At 38.7% G+C, this 19,233-nt stretch overlaps 1 protein-coding gene and 1 non-coding gene across 2 annotated transcripts in view; both read left to right on the top strand.

Annotated features, from left to right (window-relative positions):
* The first annotated feature begins 10,615 nt into the window (after positions 1-10,615).
* The window catches only part of LOC122663424 (C-terminal binding protein AN-like), a 33,803-nt gene continuing 25,185 nt past the window's right edge, over positions 10,616-19,233 (top strand). The window contains exons 1-2 of the mRNA XM_043859138.1: positions 10,616-11,764; positions 17,960-18,180. Coding sequence (XP_043715073.1) covers positions 11,009-11,764; positions 17,960-18,180 — 977 coding nt within the window. The 5' untranslated portion in view covers positions 10,616-11,008. The remainder of the gene's footprint in view (positions 11,765-17,959; positions 18,181-19,233) is intronic.
* Positions 15,130-15,256, top strand: LOC122649256. The gene has a single exon (XR_006331226.1). It is a non-coding gene; the product is annotated as a small nucleolar RNA snoR80 (small nucleolar RNA).

The raw sequence follows: 19,233 nt of genomic DNA on the forward strand, positions 1-19,233 counted from the left end.
TGGAGGTCTTTCTTCTCAATTGATAAGGACTAAAAGAGATTTAAATCACGGTATCGAACCATTTAAATAAAAACCGTGAAATCGTTAATAAATGATTCGATTTTGATTTTAAATTTGAGATTGTTCTAGTTAAACGGTTTAAATTGAATCAAACCATTTATGTAAACTATTTAAATTCGATTTATATACAGTATGTTAGATCATTCATGGTTAAAATAAACAATTATGGTAAGAAAACATAAATCCCACTAAAAATTTAAGTGACATTCAAACATTCTAAATAACAGATTAAAATTAATAAAGAATTATAATCTTATAATTATTATAAGAAAACGTAGAACAATAATATATTGTTATATCGACTCAGCAAACATCAACCTTAGCGTAATCCGACCTGGCTCATGGTCAAAAATTTCCAATCCTGACCTACCCTTAGGGCTAGGTATCTCATCCCAAGCGTTGTTTGGGCTTAGGGCAGGTCAGGTGGGTTTGGGCCGACAGGACCAAACTTGCACCCCTAGTACAAATCCGTTGTAGTGTGCATGCCTTAGCACAACGGTTAAATTGCGCTATTTACGAACTATTGGTTGCAGGTTTGAAACTAACTACAAGCTACTATCCGGCAAGGAAGAGACCACGATACTCAATTCTAAAGGTTGATGACAAGTAAGTTCAATAACCTTGTTATTAAGTAGTTGATGAGAGAGCGTAACAAGCCCTTAAACATACAAAAAAACACCTCCAATACCTCAAGCACCTGGGCAGCCAAATGAGGAACCATGTACATTAAAATCCGAAGATATCATAGCTACAATTGAAGGAGGGTGATAATAATCGCACACGGCTCCCGCGTTTAGCAGGGTTTGGGGAGGATCAAACGTACGCAGCCTTACCTCTATTTCCAGAGAGACTGTTTCCAGGACTTAAACCTGTGACCAAGCGTTCAACAAGTGAGCATTTGACCATCGCGCCAAGCACGACCTTCAGGTAAGGGATTAGGGAGTCATATCAAAACTTTTGGAAATTGAAATAGGGATTGAGAGGATTTTATAAGCAATATCAGGAGGCCACCATTCATGAACTCATAAGACATTCCATTGTGAAGTACTTGGTCAATAAAATCAACAATATAGGTTGGTGCTCCATATGGAAGAAGAAATGAAGCTGCGGATGTTTGAAGATTAGGAATCCAAAGATCAAACCAAAGGATTAACCATACGTATACTCTATAGTCACTTGAAAGTACTATTGAAACAAAGGAGGTATGGGATATGAGCATGGGACTCACGGGTAGGGCTGTAAATGGATAACCTAAAATCCGAATTCGATCCGCATCCGTATCCGTTTAGGGGCATCCGTATTCGATTAGAGATATCCGGAAAAAAAATTCGAATAATCCGATAAAAATCCGAATCCGAATACTTAATTATAAAAAATTAAGTAAATAACGATCTTGAGGGTTTTTTGAAGATTCAACAGGTTTTAGAATATGAGGAGAAGAGAATCATGATCTAAAACTATGGATTGAGAGTGAATTGTATCCACTAGGGGGAGGAAGGTTCGGGTTACACAAGGCAGAGGTGTAAACGGATGGTGGAAAATCCAAATTCAATCCGCATCCGAATCCGTTTAGAGGTATCCGTATTCGATCAGGAAATATCCGAATCCGATTACATCCGATCCGTATCCGAGCCGAATCCGATCCGTTTACAGGCCTACTCACAGGATCCTATAACTCTCCCATGATTTATTCCGAAAGCACTTGAAAATGAGGGAGAAGAAACAGACTCCAATTAGAGGATGGGTACGTATGTAAAATAGACATTGTTAAACTTAAGTAAATACTTAGCAAGAGAAGCTTAAGGTTGTGTTTGGTATGTATTTTTGAAATGACTTATGGGCCTAGAACGCATTTTGAATTCCTATCCTTCTCTATTTTTTTTTCCATTTCAGAATGCATTTTAGACCCACAATCTATTTCGAGAATGAATATCAGATGCAACCTAAGTAAATAATAACCTAAATATAGAAAAATATTCTTCTGTTCGTTGATAGTTTTGACAATTGGAATAAGTAACAAAATTCTAAATAAATCATATGTCAAGTTTAGTGATATATTTCAAGGGAGAGTGTTGGTCATGCTACCAGCTTTCAGTAAGCTAGCATCATACATCAATCATAAGGTTGGACACATGAAGGCAAGTGAGTCTTATCCAAAGGGGGAGGAGAGAGGATAAAACATGCTAGACACCTTGGTGGCATGCCCAACCTTTTCCCATATTTCAATTATATCATCCTTTATGTATTAGAATTCCCAAAAAAATAAAAATTTATAGACATTGTTTTTAAGATAAATACTTCTTAATTATGAGAATTTTCTTACGATCTAGGGATATGGAGAGGGAGGGGCAGGAGAAAGGGGAGGGATAAGGAAATAGAATTGTCATTACATGTAGAATTTTGTTACCAAACAAAAAAAAAATTGTTGAAAAGAAAATTATGCATTAGAGCTAAAGCAATGGTCAACTTCAAATACATCCCAAAGGAAAAAGACCCCCCCCCCCAATTTACAAAGAGAAGAAACATTAGAGAGGATTGCAAATGATGCTAAAAGATGAACAGAAGAGTGTAGACCTGCTCAAAACATGCAGAAAAATAACAGAATTAAAATTAAAGATTAAGCTCCGAATGTCCTGGATGAAAGGAGAAAATTTCCCTATGGGGGGATTATTAAAAAAAATGTTAGACATTCTTGATTAAATCAGCACATTCTGATTCCACCTTGATATTCTGAATTTCCGACTCCAAAGCAAATTATAAGACCTAACCTCATGGCTGCACATTCAGGAAAAAAAAAATGCAGATCTAGAGCTGTTTTTTAGAGCAACACCCAACAAAAAATATACCGGAGGCAAACACCATAACCAATAGCTAATCCTTTGATAGAGGCACCATCATAATTAGCTTAGCATACCCTTATAAAGGAGTATTCCAAAAGGAGATTCCCCATGAGGGATTGTTGGTGGAAGAAGAGAACTTAACAGAGGGATTAAAATCCTCTGCAGTGTGGGCTTGAGAGCTCGACACGTGGAAGAAGCTTCATCCAACTGTGCGAGTTTGATGCAAGTTTTTTTTCTCAAGCTCGACACCGTTGGATGTCGCAACTTCCACGCGTCGAGTTCTCAGGCGCACACCACAAGATTTGGGCACTGCATAGGATTTTTTTTTCCTCAACGGAGGCATCCGCCAAATCCTGCACCAATAAACATGACAAAAATGAAGTTGTGTTGCTAGAATGATTCCAATATTGCTATTGATAACAACCAACTCCCTCGAATTTTTTTTCGTAAATTCATCCTCAACTGAAGATAAAGTGCAAGAAATTCATAATCTTCACTCAAAATGTTAAATTTCTTAGGATATCTCCCCTCGAACCACTCTCTTTTTTCCTCTTTCAAGTTGTCATTGTTCATATTATACTATGGGAGAGGGATAGGCACACCGCCCACATGCAGTAAGCTAGCAGGCGGCAACAATGGGACAACGGGATAGGGCATCATCCGGAGGGGCATGGGGTCACTTCAAAGGGGGGGGGGGGAGAGGAAGAGAGAGATAGACACAACAGGCGTTAGCTTTTGGAATGCACAGGTGGTTTGCCTTGCCTTTTCCTTATATTGGTATCCTTTTTCTGTTTAGGCTTTTCCTCCCAGCAATTGTGGGTTAAAATATTTAAACCAAATGAAATTACTAAACAAAATTGTCTATAATTAGTTAGGATTAAGTTTTCCTTCACCCGTAATGAAGAAAAAATAGTTTTCACCATCAGTGACATCCTTTCTGGTAAAATGTTAGATCCTATGATTTAAAAGATTCTCTCATCGTCATAGGTGAAGAGAAATTGAGTCCTGTCAACTATATAATTCTAAAAAAAAAGTGCGTTTTTAAATTTAATCTCAACTCAACATTGATTTTGTTGGCCATGGGATTTGTGGGTAGAAATGGAGACATGAACTAAAAAGATTTAAAAAAAAAGGAATCTATGACACAAGATCATTATCGGCTCCAATTTCCCAAGTTCCTCAAATAGGGGGTGTAAATGACCACCCTACCCCTACTCGACCACGCTCCTCTATTAGAGGGATCTTTATTCTCTCAGGTTCTCTGTACAGTTTGTACGGTTCATCTCAGGGGGTGGAAATGACCACCTTATCCCCTACTCGAGTACACTACCCGGGTGGGGTCCACCCCCCTCTTATTAGAGGCACTAGGGAACTGTACCAGATAGGGAATTGAGAGGATAATTTTTCCTGTTAGAGGCGCACTTGCGCACTTGGGGAAATGGAGCGGGCAAGAAATAGAGCAAATAATTTTCCCTATAACACAATGGATCTTTATTATCTATGGTTCCTTATTTGGTACAAAATGACTATTCACCCTTGACCAAACACTCTATCTGAGTGGAATCCACCCCTACTTATTAGAGGCACTAGGAGACCTCTACCGGTCAAGAAATCGTTGGAGATATTTTTCCTGAATCCTGACACAATACATGCAAGCAGGGAAAGGTGAAGGATCCAACCTATGCCACCATGAGATGAAAGAATTATTATTCTTGGAACGCCTTTATGATTTCCAGGAGGAGATACTAAAGTCCAAGATTTGCCCGCTTAACATCATAAGTAGGAAACTCATCTGTCTAGTTGATTGATATTTGTGGAGAAGGTAAAAATCGTGGACTTGGTAGGGAAAGTGGAGAGGATACACATGACGAGACCAAAGAGTTTTTCCTGTTTTTCGTAAGAACCTTCTCAAAAGATTCACGTGATTAGCATGGAGTGGTAAGGAAAATGACGGAAGTCACCTTTAAACGATTTTGTTTTAGGGTAAAGTACACGTACCCCCTATAATGCATCCAATATTCCTCATACCCCCTAAGTGGTTCAATATTCCACGTATTACCTTTCAATATTTCACATACTACCCTTGCTGTACACCCCAAATGCCAGATAGGTCCAATCCGTTAAATACCACCGCTAGATGCCAAAATTTTGACCATTTTACCCTTTGCTCCATTTTCTTAAATCTGAAAAGACTTAATTACCCTCACTTATTTGTTGTCCTAAATTAATTGAAAATGACCATTTTATCTTTTGTTTTATTTTTATAAATGAAAGGACCTAATTGCCCTCATTTATGTATTACCGTAACCTAATTTGAAAAGACTATTTTATCCCTAAATACTTATTCCTAAAAACCCCAAAATGCCCTCATCTTCCCCAAATCGTCATCTTCTTTTACATACCCACCACCACCACCACCACTGCCACCCAACTCGACAATCGATAATCGTTGTCGCCTACGCCGCCGCTGCCATTGCCGCCGTGAACTGAAGGGGAACCCTTTTTTGAATAAAATCTGGAACCCTGCAAGCCTGCTTCTCCTCGATCCGACACTTGCAACAACTGATCACTGAGACGAAGAACACCTTTGTTGAGAAGATGAATGGAGACCCACGTTCGATTGCAGATATTTCAAGTAACAGCGACTGAGGATTATTACAGACATATTAATACTTAAAATAAAAAAGGGGTGAAGAATATGAGAGAAGGGAGAAGGTGGCATGATGGAGTTCTGGTTATGGGATTGGGGTAATCAAAGAGAAAATAAAAAAGGTTTCCGGTGTTGGATTTGGGTTTGGTTGTAAAAACTAGAAAATAGGAATTGAAGATAAAGAAGTGGGTTCAGTGGAGATTAGAAGAGGGATTTCATCTCTCGGAGATGGGTTTTTAGATGGAGAAGGGAGAATAGGGTATTGGAGATTGGGGTTTAAAGATGGGAAAACAAAAAACAAATGGATTTGGTAGGTCTCAGAAATGCGATGGAGATGGTAAGAAAAGAAATCAAAATAAAAGAAGGAGAAGTGGAGAAGAAGAAGACAATGTCGGACGAGAGTCTTCTACCCCGGCTCAGGGAAGCTTCGAGCTTTCTCGTCTCAGTGCTCTTTTTTTCTTTTACTCCCTCACTCTGCTGCTCTCTGTTCTCTCATCTGTCTTAGAACCCAAAGCCAATGGTGGGTGGCAGTGGTGGTGGTGGCGGTGGCCGTGGTGGTGGGTAAGTAAAAGAAGATGATGAATTGGGAAAGATGAGGGCATTTGGGGTTTCTGGGAACAAGTATTTAGAGGTAAAATAGTATTTTCAAATTAGGTTAGGTTAATACATAAATGAGGGCAATTAGGTCTTTTCATTTATAAAAATAAAACAAAGGGTAAAATGGTCATTTTCAATTAGTTTAGGGCAACAAATAAGTGAGGGTAATTAAGTCTTTTCAGATTTAAGAAAATGGAGCAAAGGGTAAAATGGTCAAAATTTTGGCATCTAACGGTGGTATTTAACGGATTGGACCTATCTGGCATTTGGGGTGTAAAGCAAGGGTGGTACGTGGAATATTGAAGGGTGGTATCTGGAATATTGAGCCGCTTAGGGGGGTACGAGGAATATTGGGCGCATTATAAGGGGGTACGTGTACTTTACCCTTTATTTTAAGGGGAGAAGTTTCCCTCCACATCGGTGTGGGAAACTGCACCAATGAGAGCGTAACAGCATAAAAAATTATCCTCTCCAATTCCCCAAAGCTTGATAGTGCGGCAATGCGGTAGTGTGGCAGTGCTAGGTGGAGATGCCGACCGTGGCAGCTCGGACATCTAACGGTTCGAGCTCATTGACTATGTTGAACTCGGTCTGTTGGATTCCGAGTTGTCACGTGTTAGCATCTCCACCTAACACTGCAGCACTGCCAAGTTTTAGGAATTGGAGAGGATAATAATTCGTAAGACCATGGCTTGAGGTATCGCTATCGAATTGCCGGATACGACTAATACTGTATGATTTTGAAGGTGACGGATATCGGTACCTGGCCGATATTATATCGGTGGAAAGGTACGAATAAGGGGTAAAATAGTAAAGAAAAATCATTTTTAAGGAAACCTAGAGGCAAACTTGTTCGATACAGCTGATCCATGCTGAGACCATATCAGTATCGTATCAATTTTGAAGATGCGATACCCAATCCAATCCTGTGCACTAAAACCATGCGTAAGAGGCAAATTTGTTTAGGATTTTATATTTTGAGACGAGAGAGAAAGAGAGAGAGAGAGAGAGGGCATGCATGATAAAATTGATGTTTTTGGGTCATTTTCTATTTGAAAAATGACTTTTTGTATATGGCCAAATTTTTAGAAAATGAAAATATGCATTTGGTAACGTATAATAATTTTTATTTTAGGTCATAAAAAACAAAAACACGTTTGTTATGCACAACAATTTTATTTCTGAAACTTCTATAAAATTTAAAATGTCATTGAATACCCCAAAAATTGGTGGCGCTGGTGGTGGTGGTGGTGGCGGTAGTGAAAGTAGAGGTGGAAGTGGTGGTGCTGGTGAAGAAGGTGGTGGTGACTACGGTGGTGGTGGTTGAAGTTGTATTGGAGGTGATCAGGTGATGTTATATTTTGAACATGAAATTATCGTTTTGCCCATCAAATCAACCTTGTATTCGTTAAAAAGCAACTCCTCCCAGTATTTCTTCCTTTTATTTCTAGCACAGAGAAGATTCAAGCTTCTTTTTCTCTATATTTTAGCAACTTTTTTGTCCCGGTTCATTTCCAGGAATAGAAAAATGAATCGATGTTAATAAACGGATTTCTATTATTTTTATGTTCTCATGATTTAAAAAAAAAAAGTGATAAATAAATAAATAGAAATGTTACCATGCAAGCAATGAAAGTCCCATGGCTTATTATGTGAGAAGGCATCCCCCTTCTTGGTAATCTTTTTCCCATTATTTTAATTTGCTGTGCTCTCGTCTAGTCTATTATTTGAGAACATCTACTAAAATTATAGTGAAATACATTAATGTTAAGAAGAGTAGCTGAGGCAAAAGATTTCACAGTCTAACATCATAGTTCGAGAACTCGGTTTCGGACCTTATTTTGGTCATGCAAAATCCGAGTTGGACTGGGATCTCGGCAAGTTGGTGTACCTTTTTTTAAACTCGTTTGATGGTTTTAGTGGTTTTTGACCTAGTTTGGTCATGAAACTTAGTATAAAGCATATTTTGGGTTATTTAAACACAATGACACTATTAGATTTTCCAAAATCAAAGTCCAAGTAAGAGTTTGACTTAGTGAGAAGCCAGGTGAGACACTTATTTATGCCTAATATTATTTAAGTACTGTTTTATATTTTTTTATTTTATTTACTTAAGATATTATTAATAAATAAGCAAATATCCCTATTTGAATCCAACAAAAATAGTTGAAAAAAAAAATTCCAAAAGGATAAAAAGTCAACCCTGAGTTCAAGCAAAAAAAATTGGATTTTCGGCAGTTGGTGCAATTTTCAACTTTAAATGTTGGGGTTTTTCTTAAATCTAAAAAATGCACGAATCTTAATATAGTAAAACATTGCTAAAAAATCAAAAGTGCAATAAAATATTCATTTGCTTTGATATTTAAAAAAGTATTTTCATTCAGAGCGATTTTGACAGCAAATAAGGTTTGATTGAAATATAATTCTTTCAATATAAATTAAATTTAAGTACTCTTGGATTTGTTGAAAAGGAAAAACACTTTAGGTATTTAAAAATACAAGAGGAGAAGGAGATATAAAAACTTAAAACTAGGGTAATATCAGAAAAGAAGTTTAAGATAGGGGAGTTATAGTAAACATAGGCTAAATATTGGATAGTGATAGTAATTGCTCCTTTTTTAAATCTTAGTCCAACCTTAGGTTTCTTTAACTCAGTCCAGGCCCAGCTCTGTCGGGCTCACCCCAGCCAAGCCCATCCCTAATTGATCATGATTGGGTCGGGCTGAATCGGATTGGCACTAATTGACCGTGGCACTCCTAAACCAATCTCCTCAGTTTAAGGATGAAGACAAATCAAAAAGAAAATGTCGATGAAATAAACAAGGATTGGGAACTATCACAGCGAAGGAAATGAATTCATAAGCCATAAAGAGACAAAATGATTCCACAATCCAGTAAAACTAATCACAATAACATTTCAATATCCCTGAATCTTCTAAAATAAATATTCTCTTACCAAAAAAAAATATTCTTGATAAATAATAGTTTAGTAAAGTTGTTTTTTTTATTTAATTTCGTATTTTTATTCGTGTACGTGAATGACAATGAAGAAGGTAGAGTAAGAATAAGAGGAGAGAATGGGAAACAAATAATCGTAGTTGATTTTGTATAATTACATATTTGGTGAATTTTTATTGTGATAATGGCCTATTATTTTTCCATGCATTATAAAAACATATTTTCTGCCACGTGAATAGATATGTGTCTATTCCAATTGTTGGATAGAGATGATATTTGTTCCAGTATTCTAGACAACATTGTGCACTCCCCCAATTCTAAGCAATTGAAGTGTAAAACATCTTAAATCTGAATGATTTAAATTTATCTAGTGATTTTCAAAAACTTCACATTCCTGTATTACTTGGATAACTATTCTAGACCCGTTTTACAAACTGAAAGGCTCAGCCCAGACCTTGTTCGAGCTTAATATGAATTTAGGTTCTTCGGACCAAACTTGCATCATAATTAAGTTTTATTTTCATCACGGTCAAGGGAAACCTCAATCCAAAACATAAATCTTTGAATATTTTTTTGTTTGGTAAAAGATAATCTTATCGAATTGAGGTCAAATTAATTTGACCTATCATTATTTATACTCAATGGTTGACATTTAGAACTGGGGTTAATTAAATGTAATCACCCACTAACTCTAGCAGTCTAGTCGATAAGCATGTTATAAATAGTATTGTTTCTTAAGGAAAAAGATTGCTACGATGCCAGCATGTAGATTATTATATACATCCTCTTACATTCCACGGTTTCCACAAACCCACATTCTCGCCCCCTTATTCAAACCTACCTACTACGGAATGTTTCATTTCCCACAATCTTATTGGTGCAAAATTATATTCTAGCGTATTAGCAGTCCCTCTCCCTAATTTTTTATTAGATGATCAATTTTAATCCAAAAATAAAAAATAAATAAGAGGTGTTGTTCTCTGCTTGGAACGCATCTGGACGCAACTTATGGGGCAGGACAGAGACGGGATTAGTGTCATTCATGGGGACAGACTAATCATTTCGCTGACCCTCAATGTGCCTGGGCGCACGATCTTGTGCCCTTGTACAGAGAACTTTGAGTTGAACTCACATTTACGTACAAGAATGGCTCACAGCCGTTCAGATGGTATCCACTCCATGTTGATCCTACAGAATAGATTCCATCTGACCAACTGTGAACTGTTCTCATACGTTCACGTACGTGAACGTGAGCTGGACTCGAGAACTTTATCCTATAAAAAAATTTCCCCAGTAGAGGCCAACCGAGGCATCAGTGTACATATGCATGCAACTAGCAGTAGTACGACTGAACAGAAGAGCTAATGACTCGTAGATGACGACCGAGGCCAAACGCTGCCTAACTCCGTTAACGGCGTTAATCAATTATTTAATATTTTTAGAATTAAAATAATTAATTTAAATTAGTGATTCGTTTTTTTGTTTTATAGCAATTTCTATTTTTTCTGTAATTGAGGTCAAGTGACTCAAGTCTGGACACTCGTAACGACAGGAAGGTATGAGTCGCCATGTCCTCTCCTTCTCCCTCGGATCTCGCCTTTCGTCTTCTTCGCTCGATCTCTCTTGACTACGCCCACTCCTTCATCTTTCTTCGTAATTTTCATTTTTTCTTTCTTCTTTTCCATCAAAATTATCCAACGGCAGTTCTATAAACCCTATATATCTTCTTCCTCCGTCGCTTCTCTCTCTGCCCGGAATTTTCCAGAAGCCAAAGAAGACGTAGATGCATGGAATGAATCCAATATCCTAACGCTGATTCACTTCATCTGTGTACGATTCCGGTTTACGTTTGCAGCTAATCTGCCAATTTGGGGAGTCCCTTTTTTCCTGCGATCGGTTGACGATGACGGATTTCCAGGAGGAGAGCGATTCGTCAATGTTGATCTCCTTGCCTAAGAATTCTAACCATAATTCTCCTCACTTCTATCGCCTCATGAATGGCCCTGCTTCATCCCCAGCCTCTTGGTTCGAGATTCGGCTCTTCTATGTTCGAATTGCTCCATGCGTTGTCGGCAGCGTCCCCACCCATCTCACTCTCCGCCACCTCCGACGCGAAATTGGGGTTTCTCTGGAGATCAATGGCTCTCGCATCCCTGCCTCCGAGACGACGTCTATCACCCTCCGTCGCGACCGTCTCGATAAGGAATCGTCAGAGGTTACCTATGTAAGCACCGATAGCGTTCGAGTGGCAGGCCCACTTGAATTCGAGGTGTATGAGAGGGAAGATTTAATCTTGTGTGGTTCTCTGGAACGGATGGAATCCCCTTGGAGCAATGGCAGTGTTGGGTTCGATCACAATCAGCTAAGGACAGAGAACGATTCCAAGACGGGTTGGAGTATGGATTGCTGTACCGCGGCCTCGATTGCTACGGGTTCGTCTGCGTTTTTCCAGCCAAAGTTAGGGGTTTCATCGCCTTCCATCGAGGTTTATGTTGCCGGGTGCTCCTCTGGCTTCCCTCTCATACTTACGAAGACAATTCACCTCAGCCCCAGACGGAAGCCTCCGCGACATGCTACACTTGATGCTATTCCCGAAGACGAAGAAACCGGAAAGGATCCGAAGAGCATGAACGGTATCGTTCGCCACAGGAAGTTGCAAGTAAGTATATTTAGTGACCAGCACCAACTTTTGAGTTTCGATCACTTATCTTTCGTTCTCATTAGATTGAATTTTCTTGATATTTGCAAAATTGGCTTTCTCTAGTTTTCCCTTCATTGTTCGATAATTTTTTACGGGCATTTATTCTTTTTGAGAAACCTTCCCCTTTAGCTAGCTAGCATAGGACCCCTTTTGCTGGAGTCTTGTGGTGGTTCTTCAGGGAAGAAAGAGGTTTTGAAGAGATAGGGCGTGGTTGAAAGAGAAAGACAATCTTTTATTTACATGCGATGTCAGGAGATTGAGAAAGGAGAAATGGCCTTTCTGGAGTTGGGTGAATTGCATTTTCATGGATTAAATGCCCTTTTTATCAACCCATTGATTAGTCCCAGGACAGTGGCATTGCCATTCTGCTTATCAGAAATTAGGCTAGCATTGTTTTGCAGACTAAAGTTTCTTCAGGTAGCTAGTTATGAAACTCATGCTGTAAATGCCGAATTGTTTCAACTTTTAAGGAGTAGCCAGGAAAGGAATGCATCATTTCAAAATTCTTTTTTGCTACTCAGGTGTAGTGTTAATCATATTTGTAATGCTAAATTATTGTTATTATCCTATGTACATCACTGATAAAATAGGAACTGTAAAAGTTATGGTGTCAGTGGTGCTTGGGTTTGCGAGAGTGTGGGATTTAAGGGGGGGTGGGGGTGGGGGTGGGGATTGCGTACACACACACACAGGTTTTCCTCTTCCCAAGTAATATTGGGTCTGTAGGAAGTTTGGCCTGTTAAGGTACTTGGGCTTCATACTACTCCATTGCCTAATCTGGCTAGTTAAGATACTAGCATAGGCTTTTTTTATGACATTTGAGTAAGATGTTGTAGAAATGGGATCCTGTTGGACTTTGACCTGCTTTGGAGCAGGATTCACTGCATTTGGCAGGTTCACAGGTAGTAAGATCTACATAAACCTAAAATTTTACTTGATTATAGAATGTAAGGAATACTTTAAATCCTGCATCCTCTATAGTGTAGATGTACTCAGCATAGTAATTCTCAGTAATCGAAAGCTCATTGTGTTCTTATTCATTTTGACTTTATTCCAGTAGCAGCTGTCAATTTGATATACGGGATCGTAGCATTACCATAGTGTGTGGAATGATCTTAATTCAGAGTCATGATGTTCAAATGTGTTCACCAACTTCAAATTCTAATCTCAAGAACAAGTATTAAGGTCCTGTGATTTATGGTTTGAATAATCATAATGGCAAAAAGCTTTTAACCGGTCCTGTGCTACGTTGATAGATGATATGACAATTCTGACCGTTGGATGGAGAGGACAGAGTCTAAATTAGCCATGTGTCAAATTTCATACTCAAATACCATCTTGTGTCTTCACATGCATCCCATTGTATATCCATGCATGCCTACAATACTCAATCCACCATTGTCCACTCTCCCACAGTCCTAAAATTTTCAAACTTTATTTTGCCACTTGACAAACACTGTTTGGACTAAAATTTGTCATGTGAGCAGGGGACCTTGGGCTCTACCTGCCCACAAAAATTGGTTCCCATCTGACTGGCCACAGGGCAGATATTTTCCCCGTGCAGAAATTGCTTCCTAGGTTGGGTCGTACAGGAACCAAGAGCTCCTATTGTTTTTTTTTTTTTTTTTCAACTTTAGTTTGATCATTGGTCTTAACTTGGATATTTTTTTTGTTTGCATCCTAGATTGTATATTCCTCTTGACTAGAATGCTGCAACCTCTATGTGAATCATGGATTACATGGAAATATACTATTCTAGCTAGAAACTGGTTTGAGAGTTGGATGTATTGTTTCATACCCACATACTATTTTCTTCAAAAGTTACTCAAGAATCATTGCCTTCTTTTCTATAATAATCTCTCTGATCAGGTTGATAGTGGGTTAGAATCTTCATGTTCAGTCTTCTCCTAAATCTTCAGATACATCTGCTAGTTAGACTCTGCCCTTTATCCTTCTCCTTCCTGTTTCTCCTTTCTGATCCTGTGGTGCTGCATCCTTCATTATTAAAAAAAAAAAAAAGGGAAAATTATGCGTACACCCCCTATACTTTGCCTTAAGTGCAAATCGACTAGAGGTTTCAAAAAATCAATGTATACACCCCCTGAACTTTTAAAACCATGCTAAACTAACAGTCCATTACGAATTGGCTGTTAAGTTATGACGTGGATATAACTTGGACTTGGAATGACTCTTATACCCTCGTCTTCCCCAAACCTATTCTCTGTTCTACCCTCACCTGCAACAGTAGCGGAGGTAGTGCTGGTGGAGGCACCGCCTTTGCCGCCAGGGGTGATGGTGAAGGTGGAGGGGCCATCTTTGCTAACAGCGGAGAAGGTGGGTTAGCCAGACAAATCGAGATTGGTTCGTTCTGTTGTGATTTTTTAATTTGAGCGCTTCTGGGTGTCCTTCGTATCTGTTTTTGCTGTAATTTTAATCGAACCCCCTGCAATCGTATCTATTTTATAAACCCACCAACTCTAACAGTTGGTAATATTTACCTGATTTAATGCGCCCATGATGTAAACTGGCTGTCTAAAACCAGCCGCAGGTGTAGGGATTCTTCCCTACACTAGCCTAAGTAACCATCGGGTAGGTGTAGGGATGAATCCCTACACTAGCAACAATCGTGGGGATTTTTAGTATTTGTTTTATTTTTATTGAGTTGTAATCTAATTAGGATTCCTAGTGCAAATCTGAATCCTAATTAGAAGTCCTATGTTTTATTTTTATTGAGTTGTAATCTAATTAGGATTCCTAGTGCAAATCTGAATCCTAATTAGAAGTCCTAAGTCCTAGTTAGCATTCCTATTTTGAGTCCTAGTCCTAGTTGGCATTCCTATTTCTATTTTGAGTCCTAGTCATAGTTAGGATTTATTTTATGTCCAGCCTTGAAGGCTATATAATGTAAAGAGCTCCATTGAGCCCCCCACGATTTAATGAAGAAGATTATTGCTTTAATGCATTCCACTGTCCTGAGATAGGCTGTGAAGGTGAGGCTGAGATAGCCTTCACTAGTTCACTGTTTTCTCTCCTTCGAGTGCATTCAAGTTTGTCAAGTTTGTTGCTGCCGATTGTGTGAAGGTTCAAAGATTAGTTACTCAGATCTGTTCTCAGTCCAAGGATCCATCCAACACAAGTAAGCTTTCATCCCAATCCCCTAACCCTTCTTCTCCTATCCGTACCATCAAACCCTAACTCCATTAACCCTAACCCTCAGTTCATCTAATCCTCCATTCTGCCCTAACCAATTGCATTATACCCAAGCAGATTCTGGTTCTGGTTTTAGTTGGATTGACATCCATCTGGAATTACATTAGCCCATTACCAATTCTGGGGGAGAAAAAGGTTCCTCTTGGTATAATGGCTTGGGCGCTAGATCCAAATTGTGGCTATCCTGATCTTTGGCTTCATTTTCCATGCCATTTGATCGTGGAAACACCTCATACATTTTTAACATCCTACCTGATTCCTGACCAGTGAATACTGATTTATGAGAGATTCACAGGTAGACAGACTACTAGTTCAACACGCAATTGGGAGAAGAAAATAAGAAATCCACAAATTTGTGATTTCTGGTAATGGTTATAGGTTTTAGGGTTTTTGGAATTTGGGAGTGTATGGTTACGTTGGAGGTTTGGAGTGCATGGTGGCAGTGATGGGGTTTTACAATGGAGTGTATCATATGGTGATGAAGGCAGTGGGTACTGTGATGAAGTTTTGGAGTTGTGCAGTAATGGCCTAATGTTTAATGGGTGTTGCGGGTTGCAGCGGTGCTGAATAGAACAGAATAGGGATGACACAAGTAGTTGTAGCAACAGGGGTGGAGATTGGAGAAGAGCTTGAGGGGGTTGAGGAAGAACGTAGGAGAAATCTGGGTTTGGGTTACAAATAGGGTTAGAGTAGAACAAAGAATAGGTTTGGGGAAGACGAGGGTATAAGAGTCATTTAAAGTCCAAGTTATATCCACGTCATCACTTAACAGCCAGTTCCTAATGGACTGTTAGTTTAGCATGGTTTTAAAAGTTCAGGGGGTGTACATGTTCAGTTTTTGAAACCTCGGGTCGATTTGCACTTAAGGCTAAGTACAGGGGGTGTAAGCATAATGTTCCCAAAAAAAAAAAATGCATTACTTCCTCTCTTTCTTGTGCATACTGGGCAATGAACATTCTCTCGCCTTGAAGCGATTTTGGAATATATTTCTTTGTGTTTCTGAACTTGAAAAAGATTGGCTTACTTTATTTTTCTAACTTGTCCCTTTAGGTAGTAATTATGTGCAACATAAACACCTAATATGCTAATTTGTTTTGAAGTTAATAATTTGATTGGAACACGTAAACAATATTAATAAGAGCATACATTAATTATTCCTACATGCAAGGATATATATGTATGATAAATAAGGCAAAAGGAACTTGTTGCTACCTGCTAAGGATGGGGTTCCTGTGCTGCCTACTGTCATTGTGCCATGTGGACAAGTGAAGTGGCTAGAGAGGACATGGCCTGATATGGCATGTTAAATTTCAGAGCCTAATTTAATCGAATGCCATCCAATGTATTGGCATGCATCCCCTTCTATGTCCATGCATGCCTACGTTACTCTGACCACTACTATGCAGTCTCCTATAGCCCAGATTTTTCAATGCTTTACATTGCCACTTGGCAAACTCCGCCGTTTAAGCTGAATCAATATGTAGTGGGGGACCTTGTGGTTTACCTACCTGTCCATAAAATTCTAGCTCCAATTGAGCTGCCACGTGACAGATATTTGGCCAGTACTGGAAATCAGAGCTCAATAGATAATATGTGGTACATTTACATGCCCTATGCATGTACTCTCTAGTGAAGATATTAAGGAAAAAAAATACAGATGCTGTGTGCATACATTGACTTGGTGGTAGTGTACTTCTGATGTTTTGAAGTAGCAACTGCTATGGCATTCATATAGTTGGCCGCTGTTTCATTTCATCATTAATTTTTACTCTGTTGCATCATGAGATTGTGGAAAGAATTTTGATGACCATTCCTTATGAACCTGGCAAAAAGTAGTAATACTTATAAGAAACTTTAATATACTTTGTCATAGTTGTCAAGGCAACAAGGCCTTTTTTCAGGACCTAGGTGACCAGATGCCTAGTTGTCTAGGCGTCTAGGTCCCAAAATCTGTCAGAAAAGGAGGGAGGGGGAGGGGGAGAAAAGAGAAGTTGTTTCAGCAGCAGCCACTGTGCTACTAGAGTTGCAGCGGCTGCTAGATTTGCTGAAGAGGAAGAGGAGGAAGAAGTGGTGGCAGCTACGGAGTTGCAGGAAAAAAAGAGTTGCAGAAGGAAACAAAAAAAGAAGAAGAAATGGCAGCCACTATCCTGCCGAATTTGCAGAAAGAAGAAGCAACATGTGTCTCACTGCAATTGCTGCTGTTGGTCCCACCGAACGGCCATGGCTGCCTCTCTCGTCTGGTGTCAAAGACGAAGTTGAAGAGCGGTAAACTGTAAACATAGTGAAGGGTTAAAAAGGTAAAAGATATATATATTTTTTAGTAAATAAATAGTTATAAGTTTTACATATAATGCCCCCTTAAAAATTACATCTTGAAAGATCAAAATCCCATATTTTACATTTAATTCCCACCCCTAAAAATACATCTTGGCGCTTGGACACTGCCTTGTCGCAATGACAACTATGCACTTCATACAGTTGAAATGACTTGTGTGAAGAATGAAGATATTTATTGTATGAAGAAACTACAGATATGTGGTCTAGTATATTTTGTCTGAGCATAGTGCATACTCATGCAGCCATTAAGGACAATCATAACAGCTGGTTTCTAATCCACTAACTTCAGCTTGCCCTTCAGATCAATTGTTATCAACTATAAAATTTCCAACAAGTGTTCTACCACAATTGGAAAGATAAAACAACCAAGTATGTGGTTCTAAAGCCTAATAGCTTCTTAATGATAATACATGACACTAATATCCTGTAGATATGCTTCTTATATTAGACATCTTTCTGGGTATATGATGTATTCGTCCATGCTAGGAATAATATTAAAATCTACCTCACTAAATGCTTTAACACAACTTTCTCCCCCTTCCCCCACACCCAACAAAAAAAAAAAAAAAAAAACAATGAATGACCTTGATTGTGGGCTTTCTGCAGATTGCCGACACGGAAGCTGATGATTATGATTCTGAAGGGAAAACCGGGACCAGATTCTACTCGGAAGAGATGTACATTGATGATGATGGTCAGCTCTCATGGTTCAATGCTGGTGTTCGAGTTGGAGTGGGAATCGGTCTAGGTATGTGCCTTGGGATTGGAATTGGTGTTGGACTGCTCATGCGCTCATACCAAGCAACAACCAGAACTTTCAGGAGGAGGTTTTTCTGAGCTTCAGTTCTGCAATGGGAAACCCGTGATTCTAGTTCAGAAAAAATGGTGTTCTTTGTCAGAACACTCCCAAGTCGCAGCTGTGGGGGTTAAGAAGCCCAGGCGTTTGTCCCCTTCATGTAACGTAAGAATTTTGGTTCATGTGGTGGTAGTTCATAGTTGTACAGTTTGAGTTTGTAGATTGGAGGTTTTTCTTGATAAAATGCTCTAAGGAGAGGAGCTGCCACTCTGGTCCATCTTATCGCTGTGACTGATGGCTTATCACGAGGTATGTATTTCAACTCGGATGGGGAGATGGATGTAATAAAAGATCAATTCAATCCTCGAAATAGTATGGTCCACGATGGAGGATGTGAAATAGAACCAGATCCTAGGTGGTTCAGTTTTGCGTCGTTGAGCCCAGGCAGAGGTGTAGAAACTGTTGTTGAGGAGATAGTGTGTACTTGTGAGTGTGGGGTCTTCACTTGCAGAGTATGTATGTGTTGCAGAGATTGTGGATTTTTTATTTTTTTTTTTGGGTGGAGATTATGCATCTTTTATAATATTAATTAAATTCATATGAGGTATCTATTTTCAGTGAATCCTTGTTATCATGAACTTCGTTGTTTCTCAATCAACTGTAGTTATTCAATAATTTTTTTTCTTTAATTTCTTTTCCATCTCCCCCACATGAAAGCATTTTCTTCACATAGTTGATTGAGGGTTATAAATACATGATTGACTTATACCACCTTTTTGTTACAGACTTGAGTTTTTTTGTGAGTTGCATTTCAGTAAACTGATTTTGCTCTCTTGCTGCTTTTAGACAATTCTGGATTCCATTAACATTCTTTCATGGAAGATGGAATCATGTAACTCTGGTGCGAATATTCTTTGTTTTTTTTTTTAATGAAAAAGGAGAAAAAAAAAAACATATTTTGACCATTTTATATTTGGGATACGAATATCTCCTATTCTTCTTTTTATGGTAGAAATCTCTTATTCTTTTTTGGGTAAAACGAATATCTCCTATTCGTTATCTTTTCTAGATGACTCACATGATT

The sequence above is a fragment of the Telopea speciosissima genome, chromosome 1 (genome assembly GCF_018873765.1).
Source record: "Telopea speciosissima isolate NSW1024214 ecotype Mountain lineage chromosome 1, Tspe_v1, whole genome shotgun sequence".
Classification (NCBI taxonomy): Eukaryota; Viridiplantae; Streptophyta; class Magnoliopsida; order Proteales; family Proteaceae; genus Telopea; species Telopea speciosissima.